Source organism: Equus quagga, chromosome 20, assembly GCF_021613505.1.
Source record: "Equus quagga isolate Etosha38 chromosome 20, UCLA_HA_Equagga_1.0, whole genome shotgun sequence".
NCBI classification, from domain to species: Eukaryota; Metazoa; Chordata; class Mammalia; order Perissodactyla; family Equidae; genus Equus; species Equus quagga.
The window spans coordinates 12,725,416-12,746,104 of NC_060286.1; the positions used below are offsets into that span (position 1 = coordinate 12,725,416).

At 38.0% G+C, this 20,689-nt stretch overlaps 2 protein-coding genes across 4 annotated transcripts in view; one reads left to right on the forward strand and one right to left on the reverse strand.

Annotated features, from left to right (window-relative positions):
* PALS1 (protein associated with LIN7 1, MAGUK p55 family member) overlaps positions 1-856 on the forward strand; it is an 87,538-nt gene extending 86,682 nt beyond the window's left edge. For all 3 annotated transcript variants that reach the window (XM_046647839.1, XM_046647840.1, XM_046647838.1), the window contains exon 15: positions 299-856. In XM_046647839.1, coding sequence (XP_046503795.1) covers positions 299-475 — 177 coding nt within the window. In that variant the 3' untranslated portion in view covers positions 476-856. The remainder of the gene's footprint in view (positions 1-298) is intronic.
* A 3,765-nt stretch (positions 857-4,621) lies between these two features.
* ATP6V1D (ATPase H+ transporting V1 subunit D) lies at positions 4,622-20,673 on the reverse strand. The gene is made up of 9 exons (XM_046647163.1): positions 20,518-20,673; positions 15,631-15,748; positions 11,685-11,764; positions 10,248-10,315; positions 9,493-9,537; positions 8,413-8,516; positions 7,766-7,832; positions 6,490-6,568; positions 4,622-5,318 (listed from the first exon to the last, which is right to left on the reverse strand). The coding sequence occupies exons 1-9, from the start codon at positions 20,556-20,558 to the stop codon at positions 5,177-5,179; spliced, it is 744 nt and encodes a 247-aa protein (XP_046503119.1). The 5' UTR covers positions 20,559-20,673; the 3' UTR covers positions 4,622-5,176.
* Positions 20,674-20,689: the final 16 nt, after the last annotated feature.

The window sequence follows — 20,689 nt, forward strand, 5'->3', positions numbered from 1 at the left end:
GTGCTTTTGAAGCCTCTAGTCTTGTGGGTGAGATAAGAGAAATATATGAAAACCTAAATAGCAGTATAAACGGGCTATATTGAGTCCCAGATGATTCACAATGTGAGTCCCGAAGATACCAGAGCAAAGGAAGTCACTGTGGCCATGACAGGGTTGGGGAGGAGCTCCTGAGGTTGAGGATTTTGAGAGAGAGAAGGAAATCAATGTAAGATCATTTCTTGTTCTTCAGCCATCTCTGTCTCATTCTATATTTGGTAAGGAATGGAATGACCTCACAGTTTTTATCTTCTCTTTGCAGCCTGAGGAATTGAGAGAAATCATTGAGAAGACTAGAGAGATGGAGCAGAACAATGGCCACTACTTTGACACGGCAATTGTGAATTCAGATCTTGATAAAGCCTATCAGGAATTGCTTAGATTAATTAATAAACTTGATACTGAACCTCAGTGGGTGCCATCCACTTGGCTGAGGTGAAGGAAACGTCTGTTCCATGGCATGATTGGACTTGAGCTGGCAAAGTGCCAGTAGGAAAACAGCCCTGATACTTCAGCAAGATGCTGAAAGGTGAGGATAAGGTGGCAGGCAGTATAAGCTGTAGACTTGTTCTTAGATCTCAAGCTAGTGAGAAAATCCCCTTAGGCAATTTGTGCACAGCAGTCTTTATTCTCTATTCATGGCTTTAGAGGTTCTTGCCTCGTTTGGGGATTCTAAATGGAAGCTTTCAACAGAGCAGTTCCATTTTATCCATGTAAAAACCTTTAATTCTATTTTCACCTAACTAAATCTTTTCTGCCTAGTCATATTTCCACAAAAAACTTGTGTGTATATACACAATGGTCCATGTCTCACACAGTTATAAATATTGTTATTTAACAGTTAACTTAAATTTCATGGAAATTAGGGGGGGGGGGGGGGGGGACATGTGCTTCAGTGCACTGTGCAAGACAGTATTTGGCCAGAAGACTGGTTTAGTCATCAGAAATACTTTCCTAAATAAAAGGTGCCACTGTGGTTTGGAGCTACTCTGTTAGGCTTGAATTCATTTGTATGTCTTTTAATTCTTAAAAAACATTCCATTAGAGCACCAATTTTTTAGCTCAAACTTTGTGGATCAGACTTTTCTGCACGCTCGGCAGACTCTGATCTAGTTAAACGTACACAACGTGTGCTGATCTTTTTAAAAATATGATTTTCTTAAATTTTCTTAATTTTTTTCTTAAATTGTTGCAAGTGATTTGATGACCTTGCTTCTTTTCTCTGATCTGGATAGTACAATAGAATGTGTGTTAGATTTTTATGAATGGCAGATGTTCATATAAACTGTGTTGACTAAGTTTCTTCCTCATGATGCAGATAGTTTTTTATGTACATGAGAGGACATAGCACGTTTGATAGATTTTTGCATTTTTATATATGAGCACAGTATAATTTCATGACTGTGCTGTGTTATATAGGTAATAAACTGGAATTCTGTGATGAATGTAGCTGCTGTACTGTATACTAATATTTAATAGGTTGACAAATAGTCATTGAGAACACTTGGTCAACATTGAAATAAAATTATATATATCTGAGGGAAATATGATGACAGCTGACTTTGAGATCAGAAGGAAAGGATGACCTGAAAGTCATTTGAACATCTTAGGAAAAGAACATTAGAGGGGAGAAAGTTAAGCATATAGAAACAGGTTTTTATCCTAACAAGGTCTGCCTCTTATGACCAGAATGCAACAGCTTGCTATATCATAAATGTTTAAGCTAATGGGATTTTTGTACTGTCTCTATAGCTGTAGCTTTACAATTCAACTTCTGTAATTGACATGGAAAGTCAATTTGTTAGTTTCTTCAAGCCTTTAGGGATGGTGTGATGTGTGACAAACAACCTCAAATGTGAATGTCTTTATTTTTATGATGACTTTAGCTACAGCATTTCCCGTTCCCAAAGCTAAACACTGGAATAATACTGAGTTGTCACTTAATTTAACATAAGCAATTGTTTTTAATGAGTAGTTTGTCTCAGTGTCATGTATATATTTGATTTTTTTCTCTTCTACGGAATTTTATTTGAACAAATGTAGACAGTTTATATGTTGCCTTTTTCTGTTCAAATTTGCATGGCCTCAAAGTTGGCTGCAGAGTGTGTCTTATGTGGAAATACTTTCAAGATAATGTTCCTTAGGAAGAAAGTAACATTACTGGGTTAGGGAAGGAATGCCATACATACTGTCTTCAGGTCTGAAACACTCCAGCTTATGGCAAGAAAACGCAAAGGTCACACTGATTTTCAGCATTGAAAACCAAGGAATATAAAGCACTTAATCTTTTCAGTTTTCCAGTGTACTTTCTCCTCAGGAATGAAAGGTAGTCTATGGTAGACAATAGAGATTTGTGAACTGCTTATCATAACTGACAGCTGTTTTCAACCCTAAAATCTAAAATGTTGGTAGTGTAAGTTAAGTTAGATGATATTTCAGGGAGTGTCAGTAAGTGGCTGTTGTGCCAGTCTCTGAGTTAGCCTGCAGACTGCAGGGCCACACTAGGGCCATGTGTTGTCAAGACTCAGACATGGCTTTAACAAGCAAACCCCCTACTAAGGCACATGCCATGCCCGAGTATACTTTTAGGAAGTCTAAGGTGACAAGAGAGATCTGGGGGGTCAGTAAAGTCCTATAGTTCTCTCCCTCCTCATCAGCAATGGGAGAGAGAGAAATGTTTATGCCCCAAACTTGTCTCAGTCCTAGTGATCTGGATGTGCTGATACTCAACACAGTCCCTAAACAAAGAGAAAACTGAGTTGTTGCTGACTTCCTTGAAAGAAAATGGAAAAAAGCCTTGCTATACACCTAACTGTTGAGCTGCTCTGGCCAATTCCATTTCTTGTCTCTCTGTGGTTCTGATTGGAGACCCCAGTGTGGGGGAGGTCTTAACCACTTATAGGAATGATACCAATAGCTAATGGAATGCACATGTTAATGCAAATAAGGAAATATCTTCCTTTACTAAATTTTCTTAAGTCAGAACAAACAGAAAGAAGAATAGTAGTTAGACTAATCCAGATTTGCTTTCTATGAAAATCTAATGTCTGGAATTTTATTCCTTTTCTCCTGGCCTAAGGAATATGTATTGATAAGGAATAATTTGAATGTAATTTTGTGAATGTGTGTGGAAAATATAAACCAGGGATTTAGCCTTAATAAAGGTAACCTGACATCTGTTGTTAGTCCTTTGTACTCTCTTACCCTGTATCTGCACTCTTGTTATTTTGAGATGTCATACTGCACACTGTTATTGTAAAAATAAAAAGTAAAATTATATTTCAAATAAAAAAAGCCACTGAGTACTTTCTCTTGCTGTATTTATATCCTCTCCATTCATGGTTCAACACATCTGACAAACAGGCTGCCTTCAAGTTTGTGCCTGAAGCAAGTCCGTTGGAACCTCGGGATGAAACGCACAATACTTTTTAATGTATTCTTCATGGTGGAGGAGTGCCCCCTGTTGGCACAGATGTGGATCTTGTTTCCCTACAATGCCATGAACTTGGAAGTTTTCTGGGGAAGAAAGTATGTAATATGTGGGCAAATTCTGCTTATATGCAGCCAAGGATTTGAGGACGCTGAGGACAGGATGGATATAAGTTGTTGATAAATAGATGATGTATTTCATTTCTCCCCTTTTTCTACTATACTACTCTGTATCTCCCAAAGGAGGCAAATCACATACCAACAAAAAGTGTCACACACACACAGGCCCTACGTCTTACCTTTACCCAAAGTTTTAAACATAGGGGAGGCAGAAAGGATAGAAGTGAAAGGTGTAGAAACTCTGAAGGTAGACTGCCTGGATTTAGTCTGAATTCACCACTTTCTAGCTTTTTGACCGAGGACAAACTACTCAAGCTCCTTGTGCCTCAAATCTTCTGTGAAATGTGGGATTAAAATAATATGTACCTCTTATGGTGGTTGTGATGAGATAATATATGTAAAACACTTAGAACAGTACCTGGCACATAACTAAGGTCTATTATTTTAGAGCAGGTACTTAAATGTTAGCAAAACTGGTGCTTTAAAGAGCCTAGGCTACGATATCAATTGATTTACATACAACACTAATAAGGCCAGTATCACAATTTTACTAAAATTTGTTCCATGGCCAATCATGTCAAAAATGCCTGGAGCTGGGTACAAGAAAGCCTGAGTGATCACGGAGAGCTCACATCAAATCAAACTACAAAAAATCTCAGTCACCTCATGATATGGCCACACAAATGCCTCATATTCCTATATGGAAGATGGCAAGTTGTTACTGCTTATAAAACAGTAGAAAGTTACCTTAGTACTTAATCCCAAATAGGAGTTAGGATTTTTTCTTAAATTAGGAAAGAAAGAAGTATTAATAAGCCTTCAACTCATTGGCAGTCATACATTCATTAGTACCCCAAAACTCAGCAGTCATCTCAGTAAGCTTATTAGTAAATCGCTGATAATATGAAGGGAGGAAAAGGGAGGCTGCCCCACTTCTACATGTCTGCAGAGAAAGCTCTTTTTGGATGACAATCCCATGTGCCAATGTGAGCATAAGAACATGACTGTTAGTCTTAGCAGTAAATTAATAAACAACTCATTTTTAAATGATTTTACTGTTTATACCAGAGTCACATTTAAATTGGCAGAACTGCTCCCAAGACAGACAGGACAGACACCTGTCATGCAAGGAAAAGTTAAGTGAAGGTTTTCATAAAGCTTGAGGAGAGAAGTACCACAGTAACACAAGGATGGCTGCAGAATCTCAGACAACAGTGCTAAGGTGTGCAAGTGGGTAGGAACAAAGGGGCTCCAGCAGTAGTTGCCCTCCGTGTGTTGGCCTGAGACCACTGCTGTTTCCTAATATGCTTGGTAGGCAGATCCTTTGTAACAGGTGTAAATAGAGTAGGGTGACACTTCTGCAGAATAAATTCTTTAAGTTCCTGGACAGATTCTACAAATCTTTTCTGTGATAAATGGTTGCTGAATTATGATTCTGCAAAGGGAATCCCATAAATGGACATCCAGGAAACTTTTACAACCAGTGAAATTCTTAGGCCAAAAAAATAAACAGCCACACATACAAAACCTACACATCGTGACTTAAAATGGTGCCATGTTAGGGCTTCTGAAAGAACCAGAGCAGGAAAGATTATTCAAACAGAAGATCCTCATCCTTCTCTTCAGCCAGAAGATTAGCAGGCTCCATCACCTCTCCAGCTGCCCTCCGTTGCTCCAAGTCCTTCTCACATTTTTCCTTGAGAATCTTTTTCTTCTCTTGTATTTTCTTTAACCTGTAAAATAAAGGAGGGGATTTTCTCAACACTGTTTCAGTACTAAGTAAATTTGATTCCTTCTAGTTTTGTCACAAGGATAATAAACACCTACAAACTAGAACAAAATTTTACTTTTAATAATTTCAATAGCTATTTATTTATAACCCATTTTTTAAAAACAGATTTGAAGTAGAATATACAAATATTTTTATGCTAATAACTGATTTCAAAAGCTCCTATCCCGGGGTGAATAAACTTTGAAATCCATTCCCTGATTTGAGCATTCAGACATTTAGTAAAATTTTGGATCATTCAATTTAGATGACCACAACCCTGAAGGTCACTGAAGGACATAAACTAAATAACCTTTGATAATTAAGATTATAAATCATATTCAGATGCTACTCAACGTCCAAGACAACCATGTTTTCCCTGAATACATCTGCTATCACTTGTCTCCCACTTGTCTGAACCTGGCACACTGACCCCTATACACCACCTTTTTAGTACTTATTGTCCTTACTAGCTGTGAATGTTCATAACCAATTCACGTACATGCATCATTTCTCTCAAGTTCTGTGCTAGTTCTCTAACAGTATGATTTACACTAGTCACGTGCTGCACAATGACGTTTTGGTCAACGATGGACTGCATATATGACAGTGGTCCCATGAGTACCATGCAGCCTAGGTGTGTAGTAGGCTAAACCATCTAGGTTTGTGCAAGTACACTCCATGATGCTTGCAGAACAATGAAATCGCCTAACGATGCATTTTTATCAGAAGATATTCCCATCGTTAAGTGATGCATGGCGATTACATAATGCCCTCAAGTAGTTTATACCTTCTCCTGGAACATACTCAACATGGAATACATATTTGTTGACTAATTTCAGCTTCTTTTTATGTGGGAAACACCCAATTTAAATCACTGTTTCATTTTAAAGAATACTTAAGTCTATTAATGGTTTCTCTGAAGACCTAAGTTCCAATTTGGAGATGCCATGTTGTAGGTATGTGTAAAACTTGGCATTGATTTGTCTCCACTGCCTTTGGCAGTATTTTTTCTTCCTTTATTTATCAGAATAAAATACAAGCTGTGCTAACTCTAAAGAACATAAGCCAACAAGTCTCTCAGCAAATTGAGCCTTTGGAATATGGAAAACAAAAAATGATCAATTCCAACAAACCTATAGAACTCTTCTCGCTCTCTCTCATCCAGCTCTGTGATGATATAGGCAAGGGTACGTTCAATCCGGGGGATGATGACTAGGGTTGAAAAAAATATATATGTGAGAACTTCAAACCTCCTTTTTTAAAATTGCCAGTGCTCATTTCTATAATAGTTATTTGTTTTTTCAAACTGTAAAATTCACATACATTTAATGCAGAAAACTTAGAAAACAAAAAGACAAAGAAAAAGAAATAAAATGGAAGTATAATCCAACCACCCTAAAGTAACTACTGTAAAGACTTTGGTATATGCCCTTCTAGTGTCTTTTCTATGGACAGATAATACGGGACCACGATATACACAACAATGAATAGACTGAATTTATGTGAACATGCAATATTGAACCAAAGATGTTATTTTAAATATAATAGCAATCCACTATTAAAAAAGGAAGCATCATGCAGAGAGAATGCAGTAAGTTGAGACCTGTGTCGGTCGTAAGGTTCTGTTTACATAGAATTTGCCTATTCTGTTTCTAGAATGTGAACGCCTTGAGAGTTGGAACTACCATCCATTTTGTTTTGCTTGCAATTCCATGTACAAGGCCTGCCACTAGCAATCGGGAAATGTGTTTTCAGTTTTTAAAAAGTGAAATAACTTCCTCTTTAACACACAGAGCCCAAGAAAAATTAATTTCTTTGCTGTTTCAAATTTTGCTCCTTTCTTACCTTAAAATTGAATAAATGTTTCTTTAATGAAAACTGAGTTTCTTGAGCAAAAAGTATTGTTTCAAAACTATGCATAGTTTTAAAATAATGAAATAAAAGATGGAAAAATAAATGCATCAAATGAAAAAATTTATTTTTAGAAATCAAAAGAAGAGCTCAAGAACAGGACATAAGGCCAAAGGGAGAAGAATTTAACATTAAATATTTAATGTGTTCAAAAAGATATATCATTCAATCACTATAAAGAACTAAAGAAAACACTAGGGCCCTTGAGAAATAGAATTTCACCCTTTATTCATGAATTAACCAGAAATGAATTAAAACATTTCATAATTTTTAACTCACCACTCTCCTCTGTAACTCCACACACATTGTAAATCACACACATACTTCTACCAAAGCACTACTAATACTTTCCTGTACCCCTGACTCACTGCCTTCCCACCATGGGCAGGGACAATGTCTCAGTCACCTGCAGTCAGTGCCTGATTCCTAGCAGCTGTGTAACAAATGTGGCATACGGACAAGTGAAGAACAAAGCACCTCATGGCAGCTTATACTCACCATGTTCAATGGCATTTACACGCCTGTTGGTTATCTTAATAGCTTCATCCAAAGTAACAAAGGAAGTCTAAAATAAGAGGACAAATTAATAATGTAAGCACAGTCTTCATAATCATACCCTGTTCACTGGCTTAATTTTGACTGCATTTGTAAAGAACTTCTGGAAACCAAGATCACTTCTTTCAACAAGCTTAAAAAACAGAAAATTCTAGTGAGATGTCCATAGAGCTAACACGATTTCCATGCTACTATAATTTGTTTACTTCAGACTCACCTAAAGTTATAAAAATGGTAAGAGGAGAGAATTATGCACTGATGACCTAGATATATATGAACTGGCCACAAAGGAAAAAAAATGACTTACATGCACAAACCACGTTATATTTGCATTTAAATCTAATATTGACTGATGCTGTTCTCACCCAGCAAAGAGTGAAACTATACCATTGCACCAACATTTCGTTAGTAGTAAAAAGTAGGGACAATGGTGCAGAAGCCACCATTTCAGAAATGAAAACATCTTTGGCTTGTTTCACATAGGTTCATGGAAACAGTTTACAGTACTAAGTGCAGCAGGCTCTGATTCAAGATCTGAATCAACTATGAGAAATCAGCCTGCAGAGTTCTCCAGCTCTTCTGCTACTGACCTGCAGCGAAGCTAGTTCCACCAGTAGTTCCACTGCTTTGGCATAATTCCTCTTTAGTTTAGCTAGTTGTTCCCCACCTCTGGCTAAACCAGTTAGTTCATAACCTGAAAAAAACCAGTCAGACAACATTTGTAATTAGAGAGTAAATAATCTTCCCTAAAAGTCCCCAAAAGATAAGTCAGAATAATACCAAACATGGAAAAACAAATCCACTAACGCTTGTTACATGCAAACATGAAGTGCCCACCTCACTCCCAAACACTGCAGACATGCTGCTGAATAGTTTCCCACAAGGATACTATTCTAAATATAACTACAGGAGAAGTTTTTAACCAACCTTCACTTCACCAGCTTACTGGGTTAATCAATGTGCCCCAATCCCTTTGTGGATCATACTGCCTGATGCCCCGGTCCAGTGACACTTTTGTTAAAAGCTGACTCTCTAGAATGCTCTACCTCTTTATTTGAGCTGTACTAAATATTCTACATGAACCAATGAAAAACGAAGGTCAAAGGAAGAACACTGTTGTTTCTATTAACAAAAGTCGATCACTTTGGGAAGACTCAGTAAAGATGTGTTACTACCCAAACAATGCTGTCAAATTAGGAAAAGCTGAGACAACTATAAAAGAATTGAGAGTGAGCTTTAAAAATCTAGGAAGAGTCAGCATTCAGATTGTATCACAGAGTCTAAGATCTTATTCTCTTTAAAGAGATCCAAACCGGAAATTATAAACAGCACATTATGGTTTATGCAGAAAGGTAACATGGAAGTCTAATCAGTAGATTCATACTCAAAGAAAGGCCATGGCCTTATATTGTTAAAATGGCAAATGATTATACATTTATGTATTTCTAGTTTTAAACAAAATATTTTAAGACATGTACAGTGTTTCATGACTCCCTAACACTTTTTTGATTAACTGATTAAGTACTGTCCTGACTGTACAGATAAGAAGGCTTCTAACACTGGAACCACTGAACTCTAAGAAGGTCTATCTAGCACCATTTTCCAGAAGAAGGTTCATTTAAAGAGGAATCAGGAGAAACACACACTAACACAAAAAGTTTGACACTTACTGTCAGTTCCCTCTTGGTAATGTTCAAATACTGGCAAAGTAACACCTGTGAAACACAAACACAGATGGATTCACAAACATGTCCTTGAAGTACTGTTTTGTAATCACTGCTTCCTGTGTTTCTTTTTCAGCAAATACTCAAAAGTCAAGAGAGTGGAATTGTAACTGGTTTTAATGAATGAATTTAAGAACCTGCCTAAAGTGTGTTCATTCGTACTCAAAGGTCAAATTATCCTGAGTAATAAGAGATCTAGTTGTTAAGATGGTTTTTTTCTTTCAGCTTTGAGGTATACTTAATATACCCAAAAAATGCACATATTTAATGTATACATTTTGATGAGTTTAGACATGGATACACCCACGATATCATCACAATCAAGGTAATAAACATATCCATTACCTCCAAGATTTGTTTTCTTTCCTGTGTGTCTGTGTAGTTAAGAACACCCAACATGAGATCTACAAGTTTTTAAGTGCACAGTGCTGTATTGTTAACTCCAGGCACAATACTGTACAGGAGATCTCTAGAATGTATTCATCTTGCATAACTGTTTATATCCACTGAACAACAACTCCCCACTTCCCCCACCCCCATGCCCTGACAACCACCAGTTACAATGGTTTTAACATGTAAAGCCAATCAACTTGTTCTAAGTAGAAAGAGAAATTGGGACATCAAGATCTTGCTGGATCAACAGGTTAATTTTAAAGTGTTACCTTTTTTCTCCAAAGGGTTCTAAAGGGTTGAAAACTTACCTGCTACGTTATCTTTCTTTGCTCGAATCTTCACCTGGGCTTTATTTACATTTTGGATAACTGTGGTGCTGCAGAAAAAGAAAAGGCCTTGACTTAGTTGAGTTTTTAGAGTGAGAAGAAACCTACAAGGACCCATTGGGTAACTTCAGCAAGAGTGAGACATCACAATTAAGCACGTTTTGGTAATTGTTTTTTCAATTATCAAAATTGTTTTTTTTCAATTTTTCAATCACTGCTGCCAGAGAAGGGTCTGAGAAAGCAAAGAATGAACAATATTAGAAACGTTAGCCATAAGAAAACAACAAAGAATGCTTTTAAAGTAAGTGGATTACTTGAGTTTTCAGTCAGACATGTAGTGCGTGGATGTGACTTTAGGAATTTTTATTTTAATGTAATTTGGAGAAAACTTTCCTTCCTTCTAGGTTTGCTGTTTGGCTGATCAGGAGTTCACTTCCTTTACCCTGGAACCTAACTTCCACCTGGCTTTGTCTGACTTCCCACTTGTTATCATAAAATAAAGTGTCTTCCCCAAAACCACCCTAAAACACAGAAATACTACTTATACACTACTGATTCCCTGCCTCTGCGGGAAAAGTCAATGTAAGTTGTTAGCCTACCAGCATTGGCAAAATGTCAAGTCTACCACTTCAAAAGGACTTATGGCCCTCAGGCTATAAGACCTGCCCACCAGATCATACAAACTAAGGATGGAGGCATTGTGTCATGGGTAAAAAGACTAGAATTAAAAACTCTGAAAACAACTTCCACCTCTGGCCCCAAATAAGCATTTGACGTCAGAAAGACACTGAACTTAAACTGAGAATAACAATACTTGCCTAGTCTACCTCACAGGCTTATCTGAAGAATCACATAACATTCAAATTGGCAAAACCCCTTTGTAAAGCAATAACTAAAACCATTTTGTATGCTTTGTAAAGAATATATTAATGTAAAAGCAATAAAATTCATGCCCTTTAAACAACCAATTCCATTCTCAAAAATCTATCCAAAGGAAATAATTTATAGAAAAAATATATATATATGCATGAAGATGTTCCTGGCACTTTTTCTAATATTCCAAAAACCTGAAAATCAATCCAAAAGTCCACCATTAGGAGAAAAGATTAATAAATTATGGTACATCTAAAGAAAGATTATGCAGCCATGTGAAAACAAAGAAAAATGTTTATGATACAATGGTAAATGAAAACAGACTATAAAATATTAAGTAACCAGTACCTGCAACTATGTAACAGATACATGTGGGTGGTAACACCGACAGTGGTATTAAGGTGAGGGGGTTAAATTGTTCTTCCCTATTATTAAGATACCATTTGTCCTTAATGCTTATGTATTTTTTAATTAAAAATAGTTTTTACATGAAATTATGAACATGAAAGCACCTGCTTTTTCGAAACACTCCTCTAGTCTTCTTACCTAAAGTCCCCGGCTGTGAACTTGGCCTCAGCAAGTGAAAAGGCAGCTTCTCTCATCACTTCACCCATCAACATTTTAGTCTGGAAAAGCATAAACAGCAGATTCAACCAAGTTTTTTATAGGCAAAAATCATCATAATTATGTTCCTTTAATAACCATCAGTATTTTATGCCAGGTATGATGTAAATATTGATTTGATAATAGAAATTTCCAATTTTGTTTGAACAGTTTTGGTTATGGTCACTAACAATGTTGTAAAACTAGGAGTTTTGGAATTAACACATAGAACAAACACATTAAGAAATATAAAAGTGATGGGGCCGGCCCAGTGGCGCAGCAGTTAAGTGCACACATCCTGCTTCGGTGGCCCAGGGTTTGCCGGTTCGGATCCCAGGTGCGGACATGGCACCACTTGGCATGCCATGCTGTGGTAGGTGTCCCACATATAGAGTAGAGGAAGATGGGCACAAATGTTAGCTCAGGGCCAGTCTTCCTCAGCAAAAAGAGAAGGATTGGCAGCAGATGTTAGCTCAGGGCTAATCTGCCTCAAAAAAAGAAATATAAAAGTGAATCTTTACTGAAGGACTTTCCTTCTTCCTGAACAGGTCCATGCTGATTTGATCGAATCTCTTAAATTCACTGCAATGCAGTCAAAATCCTAATGGCATAGTGATTTTTTTCCCATGTAATTTTTTTTTAATTATTGCGATAACATTGGTTTATAACATTATATAAGTTTCAGGTGTACATCATGATATTTCGATTCCTGTGTAGATTACATCATGTTCACCACCCAAAGACTCAAACTACAATCCATCACCACACACCTGTACCTAATCACCCCTTTTGCCCTTCTCCCTCCCGCCCCACTTCCTCTCTGGTAACCACCAATCCAATCTGTCTCTATGTGACTGTTTTTGTTTTTATCTTCTACTTATGAGTGAGATAATACATTATTTGACTTTCTCCCTCTGACTTATTTCACTTAGCACAATACCCTCAAGGTCCATCCTTGTTGTCACAAATGGCCAGATTTCATAATTTCTTCTGGCTGAGTAGTATTCCACTGTATATATATGCCACATCTTCTTTATCCATTGATCCGTTGATGGGCACCTAGGTTGCTTCCAAGTCTTGGCTATTGTGAATAATGCTGCAATGAACATAGCAGTGCATGTATCTTTATGCATTCATGTTTTCATGTTCTTTGGATAAATACCAAGAAGTGGAATAGCTGGATCATATGGTAGTTCTAGTCTTAATTTTTTGAGGAATCTCTATACTCTTTTCCATAGTGGCTGTACCAGTGTACACTCCCACTAGCAGTGTATGAGAGCTCGCTTCTCTCCACATCCTCTCCAACACTTGTTGTTTCCTGTGTTGTTAATTATAGCTATTCTCACAGGAGTGAGGTGATATCTCATTGTAGTTTTGATTTGCATTTCCCTGATAGTTAATAACGTTGAGCATCTTTTTCAAGTGCCTGTTGGCCATCTGTATATCTTCTTTGAAGAAATGTCTGTTCAGATCTTTGGCCCATTTTTTATTTGGGTTGTTATTCTTTTTGTTGTTGAGATGTGTGAGTTCTTTAAATATTTTGGATATTAACCCCTTTTAAAAGATATCGGCTTGCAAATATTGGCATAGTGATTTTAAAATACATCTGGAACATTTAATGTTTGAGAATACCCAACAATTTTTTTGAAAGAGAGGAAAAAGTGGGACCTGTGGGTAGGGAGATACTTTCCCAAGTATTAAAAGTGTACAGCTATGATCATGAAATGTATCTGGTACTGGAACAGATAAGCCAATGAAGTAGAATAGAGTGTTCAGAAATAGCCCCAGGGTTATACGGGAATTTAGTAAAGAGACCATTGTAGTGGCCATCCATTTACAAAGTAAGGCTAAAAATCCTACCTCCTCACAGCACACCAAAAAAAAAGTCCAGAAATATTAAAGATAAAGGTATTTTTTTTTAAAAAAAAAGCATAAAATAACAATAGAATATATAGTAGAATATTTTCCTAATTCTTTTAGGCTTTTCTAAGCATTGTATATAACCCAAAGGCGATATAAAGGAAAAGACTAACAGATTTGACCCAATATTAAGATATCATTTTCTATAAGTTAAAAGATAAGCAAAATACTAGAGAAAATATTTTTAGCATTTTACACTCTCACTAGAATGTACATATAGAACTTCTACCAAAAAATAAGAGAAAAACTTGCCCAAGAAAATCAAATTATCAGTAAACATGAGAAGATGCTCAACCTCATAACTAACCAAAAGTAATACAAATTAAAATAACATACCAATTTTAGCCCAACAGATTGGCAATGAATAAAAAAAATATTAATATCCAGTTAGGAAGAATTTAAGAAAACAGGTCCCCTCACTAATCATTTGGTAGGAACATAAATTAGTATAACAATTTGGAGGCCAATTTGGCAGTTAGCTATTAAAAATTAAAATGAGGGGTTGGCCCAGTGGTACAGCGGTTAAGTTTGCACATTCTGCTTCAGCAGCCCAGGGTTCACCGGTTCAGATCCCGGGTGTAAACATGGCACCACTTGGCAAGCCATGCTATGGTAGGCGTCCCACATATAAAGTAGAGGAAGATGGGCATGGATGTTAGCTCAGGGCCAGTCTTCCTCAGCAAAAAGAGGAGGATTGGCAACAGATATTAGCTCAGGGCTAATCTTCCTCAAAAAAAAAAATTGAGTATGTCCTCAAGATTCTAAGATTCTTTTACAGAGAAATGCTAGCATACATACACAAGTATTTAAGAGTACCCTCCCCCGCCAAAATGGTAAAATTACAAATTCATCAATAGAGAAATGGTTAAATTCCATTATCCATGCGATGGAGTACCATGCAGCTATTACAAAGAATGAGACAGATCTACATGCTTTCACATAGAAAGCTGTCCATGTTCTGCCATGGGGTGGGGGAATGGCAGAGTGCGGCAGAAATGTTACAGGATTTTATATATATATAATATATGTGTATAAAATAAATATATATATATAAATTTATATATACATATGTAAAATTTTTTTATATACTTTATATACATATATAAAAATAATACTTTCATGTTTGTTACTAAAAGCATCCATGTGTGTGGTCACACATAGCCACACACGATACTCTTCATTTATGCTTTACAAAAGCACTACTTTTGGTATATGCTACCAAAAAGAAAGAAGGAAAAGAGTGAAAGGCTATAAATCAAAGTGTCACAACGAACTCCTTGGAAATGAGAGGATAGTTGGGGCAGGGAGGAGGGAGACATGGGAAAGAACCTTCACTTTTTTTTACATACTTCTGTATTCACTCATCATTTATCCAAAAAGCATTCAATTAAAACGTGTTACGTGCCAGGACTGTTCTAGGCACAGGGAATAGAGTGTTGAAAGGACCAAGTCCCTGCTCTCATGGAACTTACATTCTCTAGTGGAGGTAAACAGTCAAACGAGAAAATATCATCGAGTAGTACATACTGTGATAAAAATAAACTAAGAAGATGTGAAAGAACATGGTGGTCACTTCAGATTTGGTGATCAGTAACGGCCTCGCTGAATAGACCAGAATGGCCTGAGAAGCCAGTCATGAAAAGTTCTGAGGAAAGAGCATTCCAGGCAGAAGAAACAGCTAATGCAAAGGCCCTGGAAGAAGTTGTTAGGAAGAATGTTCCAAATGAGGTCAGCGAGGCAGGCAGGGGCCAGATCAGATCAAGTGGGGCTTTGCAGGCAAGAGCAAGGAGTTTGGCTTTTATTAAATGAACTAGCTGAAACTTGCGACACTTATAACAGTACTTTTACTTTTGAAAGAAAAAAAGTTTAATTGAAATAACTTAAAGAAAAATTAAAATGCCAAGGGCCATGCTGGACTTTCCTTAGATATTTCTAAACTAAATACTGTTCTAAGCAAAGTTCCTTCTACCTCTATTATCTTCTTTAGGATCTGTCGAAATCGAAGAGTTAAGGCATCAGATTTTTTCTTCAGGAGGTTTCGACCTGTCTGTGCTCCTTTTAACCGAGCCTTCATGATGGTCTGTGCCCTATATAAAGAGAATTAAAGACATTTAATCCCATTGCTTGAAAAAATAAAAATATCTCCCCAAGTGTGTTAAAATTATACTTTTTTCTTTGATGTCACCAGAGTGAGAATATATAGCATTTGTAGCTGACAGGTTTAATTGGTTTCTCAATACTGTAGATTTCCACCCTCAATGTTCCATAAACGAGAAGTTTATTTATTTAAAACAAAACACTCTTTAATCAATTTCTGGAATAAGTATTTATTAAATCATAATAAAATTTATCAAGAGCCTTTTTATACTATGCCAGCATAGTTTAAATACTTATTTGATTTGTAAGTTAAAACAAAATATGTGTTTCAGTTTCCATCAGAGGTGTATTAAGGATAACAAAAAATCTGTCCACTAATACATATCAAAGTTTGAAATGCACTTACCTTCAGGATAAACAATTCCACTTTGGGGAATAAATCCTACAAGTTTACTTCCGATTGTATACAAAAACATGCACAAGATTAAGGATGAATACTCCACCCTTATTTGTAATAGCAAAAGGGTGGAAACAAGTTAAATGTTCCATAAGTCATGGTTCATCATACAATGGAATGATATGCAGCCATAAAAAAAAGAGAGGAAGGGAGATCTACATGTGCTCCCTATATGATATTGTCTTAGTTACGCACAGTAAGGGATAAATGTGCTTTCACAGATGTAGAGAACAGTTCTAGGAAGGATTCACAAAAAATGGTAACAGCTTCCTTTGGGAAATGGGGCTGAGTGAAAAGAATGGATTTACTTTTTACTACTATATTCTTTTGTACCTTTTGCATTTTACGCCACAATCACATTACCTTTTTCTATTAAACGTGTGGCATTAAAGTGTTTGGATATCACCAATCCACACCCTAATACCAATCATTTTATTAAGTTGTAAATAAAAATAGGTAACAAGTGACACATATAAGTAAAGACTCTTGAGAAGTGACAGCTACCGAAGTCTCTTTACCTCCTCATCCTAATGTTGTCCCATCAGAAACCCAAATACCAAATCAGGAAAGCAATAACAGAAATTGACATTTCTGTTCTTGCTACCATATGCCAGATAAAATTTAACAATGGAAAACAAGTGGGTAATAAGATCCAACAATAGTCTGTGTAACGTAGATACTTAAAGTGATTTGTTTAAGAGGATATAATTTCATATGACTAGTGTTATAACCAACGGCAAAATAGCATATATTAATGAAGCTTTTGACTAAATTCTTAGGTTATTCTGAAGTCTTTTACCATAGCACAAAGATTACTGACACAATTCGATAGCTGGGATTTTAGACATTATCTTGAAAGTTAGGGAAACGAGGCTCAGAAAAGTGAAACAACTTTCCTACAGTCACTCAGTGAAGAGAAGGCAGAGCAGGAACTTGAACCAGATTTCTGACCCCAGTGACTTGCCCAAGGCTCAAACTTAGGACCACTGGACCCCAACCACATGCCACACTGCCTGTAGCATCAGATGAACAATTTAGCTATCAGTGGCTGACTGGCCACTTTGCATTGACTGGCCTCACTGGAGGTCTAACCAAGAGAGGCTGGTTCAGCTTCCAGCCTGAGCAGGAAATATCCACCCTAATGTGTACATTTAACATACAGTATTGTTGACACTAACCACCAGCATTTGAACTCAGAGAGTCAGATCAAAATTTCAGTCAAATACTAGGACTGCAGATTCCAGCAAGTTTATAGTAAAAAGACAAACTGGTTGATAAAACTGAATTTACCATGCCAATTTTAATTTCCTCTCAGGTAATGGAACCTCTGTGAAATAGACAAATTTTAATTCTTGAGGCTCCAGGAGTGGCTTGCTCAAGAGCTAACAGCCAGTATGTAGTAGAATCTGGGTTTGACTGACTTCTGTTGACTCCAAACCCTTGACGCCTCTTTTGCTTCCACCCTAAGCTTGTTTCGCTCTCTCTGGTGCCTAAGCGGGTGAAAGCTCATTTCACAGGATAACACTGCAAGGTGGAACTGTCTGAAACAGAAGTCACGGTGCATTTTCTAGCCTAGCTCCTAAAAAACCTGTTCTTTTACAAGTTTCACAGCTGCTCAGCCCTATGAAAAATGTCTGACCTTCGGCTAGGATAATGACTTTGATTCCAGCTGAATCAAAGACATCTGACTACATGACAAAGTACCCGCTGCTAAGCCTTAGGAAAATATTTAGAGAAGCGGCTACTTCCTGCACCTGATTTTCCTCTCAGTCAGCAAGCTGAGCGCTCTCAAACAGCAATTTTCACCTTCACAAACCTATCATTTTCTTGTCTAAGTGCAAAGGAGTCTATTTTCAACTTTTAGTCTCAAAGTAACAACAAAAAAATGTTAACACTTGGACTACTATCAAAGATAAACACAGCCAGATATTAGCTGAAGCAATGAAAACAGATTTTATTCAGTAACCACTGACCACAGGGGAAAGAGCTGAGCTCCATTCTGCTTTGCGCAGAGGTGACTGGGTGTTTTAAAGGAAGAATGAGGGAGGGGGGTGAAAGGGGACTCAAGTAGAGTCAGGGAAGTGAAAACCACAAACGGTTGGTCAGTGGAGATGTGATTAGGCCAGCTGTGTCTGCTAACGGCAATTAGGGAAGTTAGGATTCTATCTTCCCACAGAGACTGAGAGACAGAGGCCCTATCCCTCCCGATGATTACATTTCAAAGAAATGGTTCAGATCCCTGAGAAAGACATGTCTAAGTTGGAGAGACATATACACCTCAAAGGGAAAAGGAAGGACTCATAATGGTAAGCCCTTTTTAGTAAATGCCCTAAGAAAGGGCAGTCAGGGACCTATTGTCAGGTGCTGGATAAACAAACAGAAAATTCTCCTGGCAGCCATGAGCTTTCTCTGGCAGGCATTTTAATGGGGCCTGGGATTGTCCTAGGAGCACAGCCTTAGGGTGTTAGAAGCCATGCTAGAGTTTGGTGGACTCTCAGCGCAGAGGTTTGGACAGAGTCAGTCATTCAGTGCTGGGAGTCTGCAGTTCTTACTACCCCAGGGTGGTCCTGATCCTTATCTATCTCACAGGCACTGCCTTTCTCCACCACTGACCTGCTTCCTGCCAAGTACAAGCAACTATTAGAAAATCAGTAGGTGAAGTTAAAAAATAAACATAGGTTCACTGCAGCGTTATTCACAACAGCCAAGACGTGGAAGCAACACAAGTGCCCATCAACAGATGAATGAATAAAGAAGATGTGGTATATGTACACAATGGAATATCACTCAGCCATAAAAAAAGATGAAATTGTCCCATTCCCAACCACATGGATGGACCTTGAGGGTATTAGGTTAAGCGAAATAAGCCAGACGGAGAAAGACAAACACTGTCTGATTTCACTCATATGTGGAAGATAAACACATGGACAAAGAGAATCAATTAGTGGTCACCAGAGGGGAAGGGGCCTGGGGAGTGGGCATAAGGGGTAAAGCGGTGCATATATATGGTGACAAATAAAAATTAGACTATTGGTGGTGAGCACAATGCAGTCTATACAGAAACTGATAAACAATAATGTACATGTGAAATTACACAATGTTATAAACCATTACAACCTCAATAAAATAAGTGAAAAACAAAAGAACTATAATAAATAATAGAAATAATAAAATAAAAATAAAATCAACAAAAACCCCTTCATTTCATCAAGAGCTGCAGCCACCTACGCAAAAATCTGGGTTTGGGGTTTGAATATAACTCTTTTAAGTGTCCTCAGATTCTCTAAGGTCAGGATGAAAACAAACAGAACACTCCGAAAGAGACAGGACCACAATTAGAAGATCTAAATGTCAGAGCCAAAGCTGATTTTCTGCTCCTCGCTGAAAAAAAGAAGAGGACGAGGAGGAGAGGGCAAATAAGAACAATCTTTACTTTCCACAAGTTGTTAGGCACATTCGAGAAAACTTGAAAATTTTTTTTACAAACTGGCCAAACACCTAGAAATAGCTATGCTATTTCTCCTGCCAAAGAATTCAGGCCAAAAGAGAAAGGCAGCCCACAACTGAGCAGATTCCAAGGCCTGGGTTCATCCAAAGAACTTTTTTTGTGGACGTTCTTGGACTAATAATCAAGACACTCATCCTGGAGAGAGCTCACAGTCCAGTGGGAAAGATATGTGATGGGTGATATCAACAGAGGTCGGAACCAGCTGCAATGGTGAGAGAGCAAAGGGAGTGCCTCAGAAACTCAGGGACATTTTTCCACCGCAGGTGAGTTTCACAGGATCTTGGAAAATGCGTAAGGGGATCCAAGATCGAATCTGACGTCCACGCTGGGGTGATTCGATTCAATTCCCAATTTGCCTTAGAAGCTTCTCCCATACGCTTCCCACCGCAGTAAACTTCCCTTCTCAAAGCACTTATCAAATCTCGTTGGCTTGTCCACGTCTCCGCTAACCTGTGAGCTCTGTGGGCAGGACTGGCGATTCACAATTACATAAATCCAGTGCCCGGCTCAACAAGGGGGTGTGGAAGGAACGGCACGATTAATGAGTAAAGTCAGCGGACCGGCAGCCTCTCCCATGGGCTGGAGTCGCTCTGTCCAGTCTGGTTCACTCAGAGGAATGTGTGAGGGGGCCGTCAGGGAGCCCGACTCGGAACTCACGGAAAGAGACTGGGGAGAGCTCAGGCTCGGCCGAGGAAACAAGAAACCTCGCTGCTGGTCCAGGATATGGAGGGACCGCGGCTCCGGGCGGGAGTCCGCGAACCTATGAGAGCTGCTTGTCCTATCCTCTTACTTACATTCGTGAGGGAAAGATTTCGATTCGGTCTTTGCCCGACATTCTGACGATGACTATGCGACTCGGGTCCCCGGCCCGGCAAGCGTGGCTGCGATAGCCCCAGCCACAGCGTCTTCCTGGGCTGGAATCAGCTGGTTGTGTCACTTGACTCCGCGTTGCTAAGAGGCAGCCGA

Coding starts and splice junctions, on each gene's coding strand:
- ATP6V1D (XM_046647163.1), bottom strand. CDS start 20,558: ATGTCGGGCAAAGACCGAATCGAAATCTTTCCCTCACGAAT. Junction 11,765..15,630: donor TCCTAAAGAAGATAATAGAG/GTAGAAGGAACT, acceptor ATGCTTTTCCAG/ACTAAAATGTTGATGGGTGA. Junction 7,833..8,412: donor TGGAACTAGCTTCGCTGCAG/GTCAGTAGCAGA, acceptor CTCTTATTTTAG/ACTTCCTTTGTTACTTTGGA.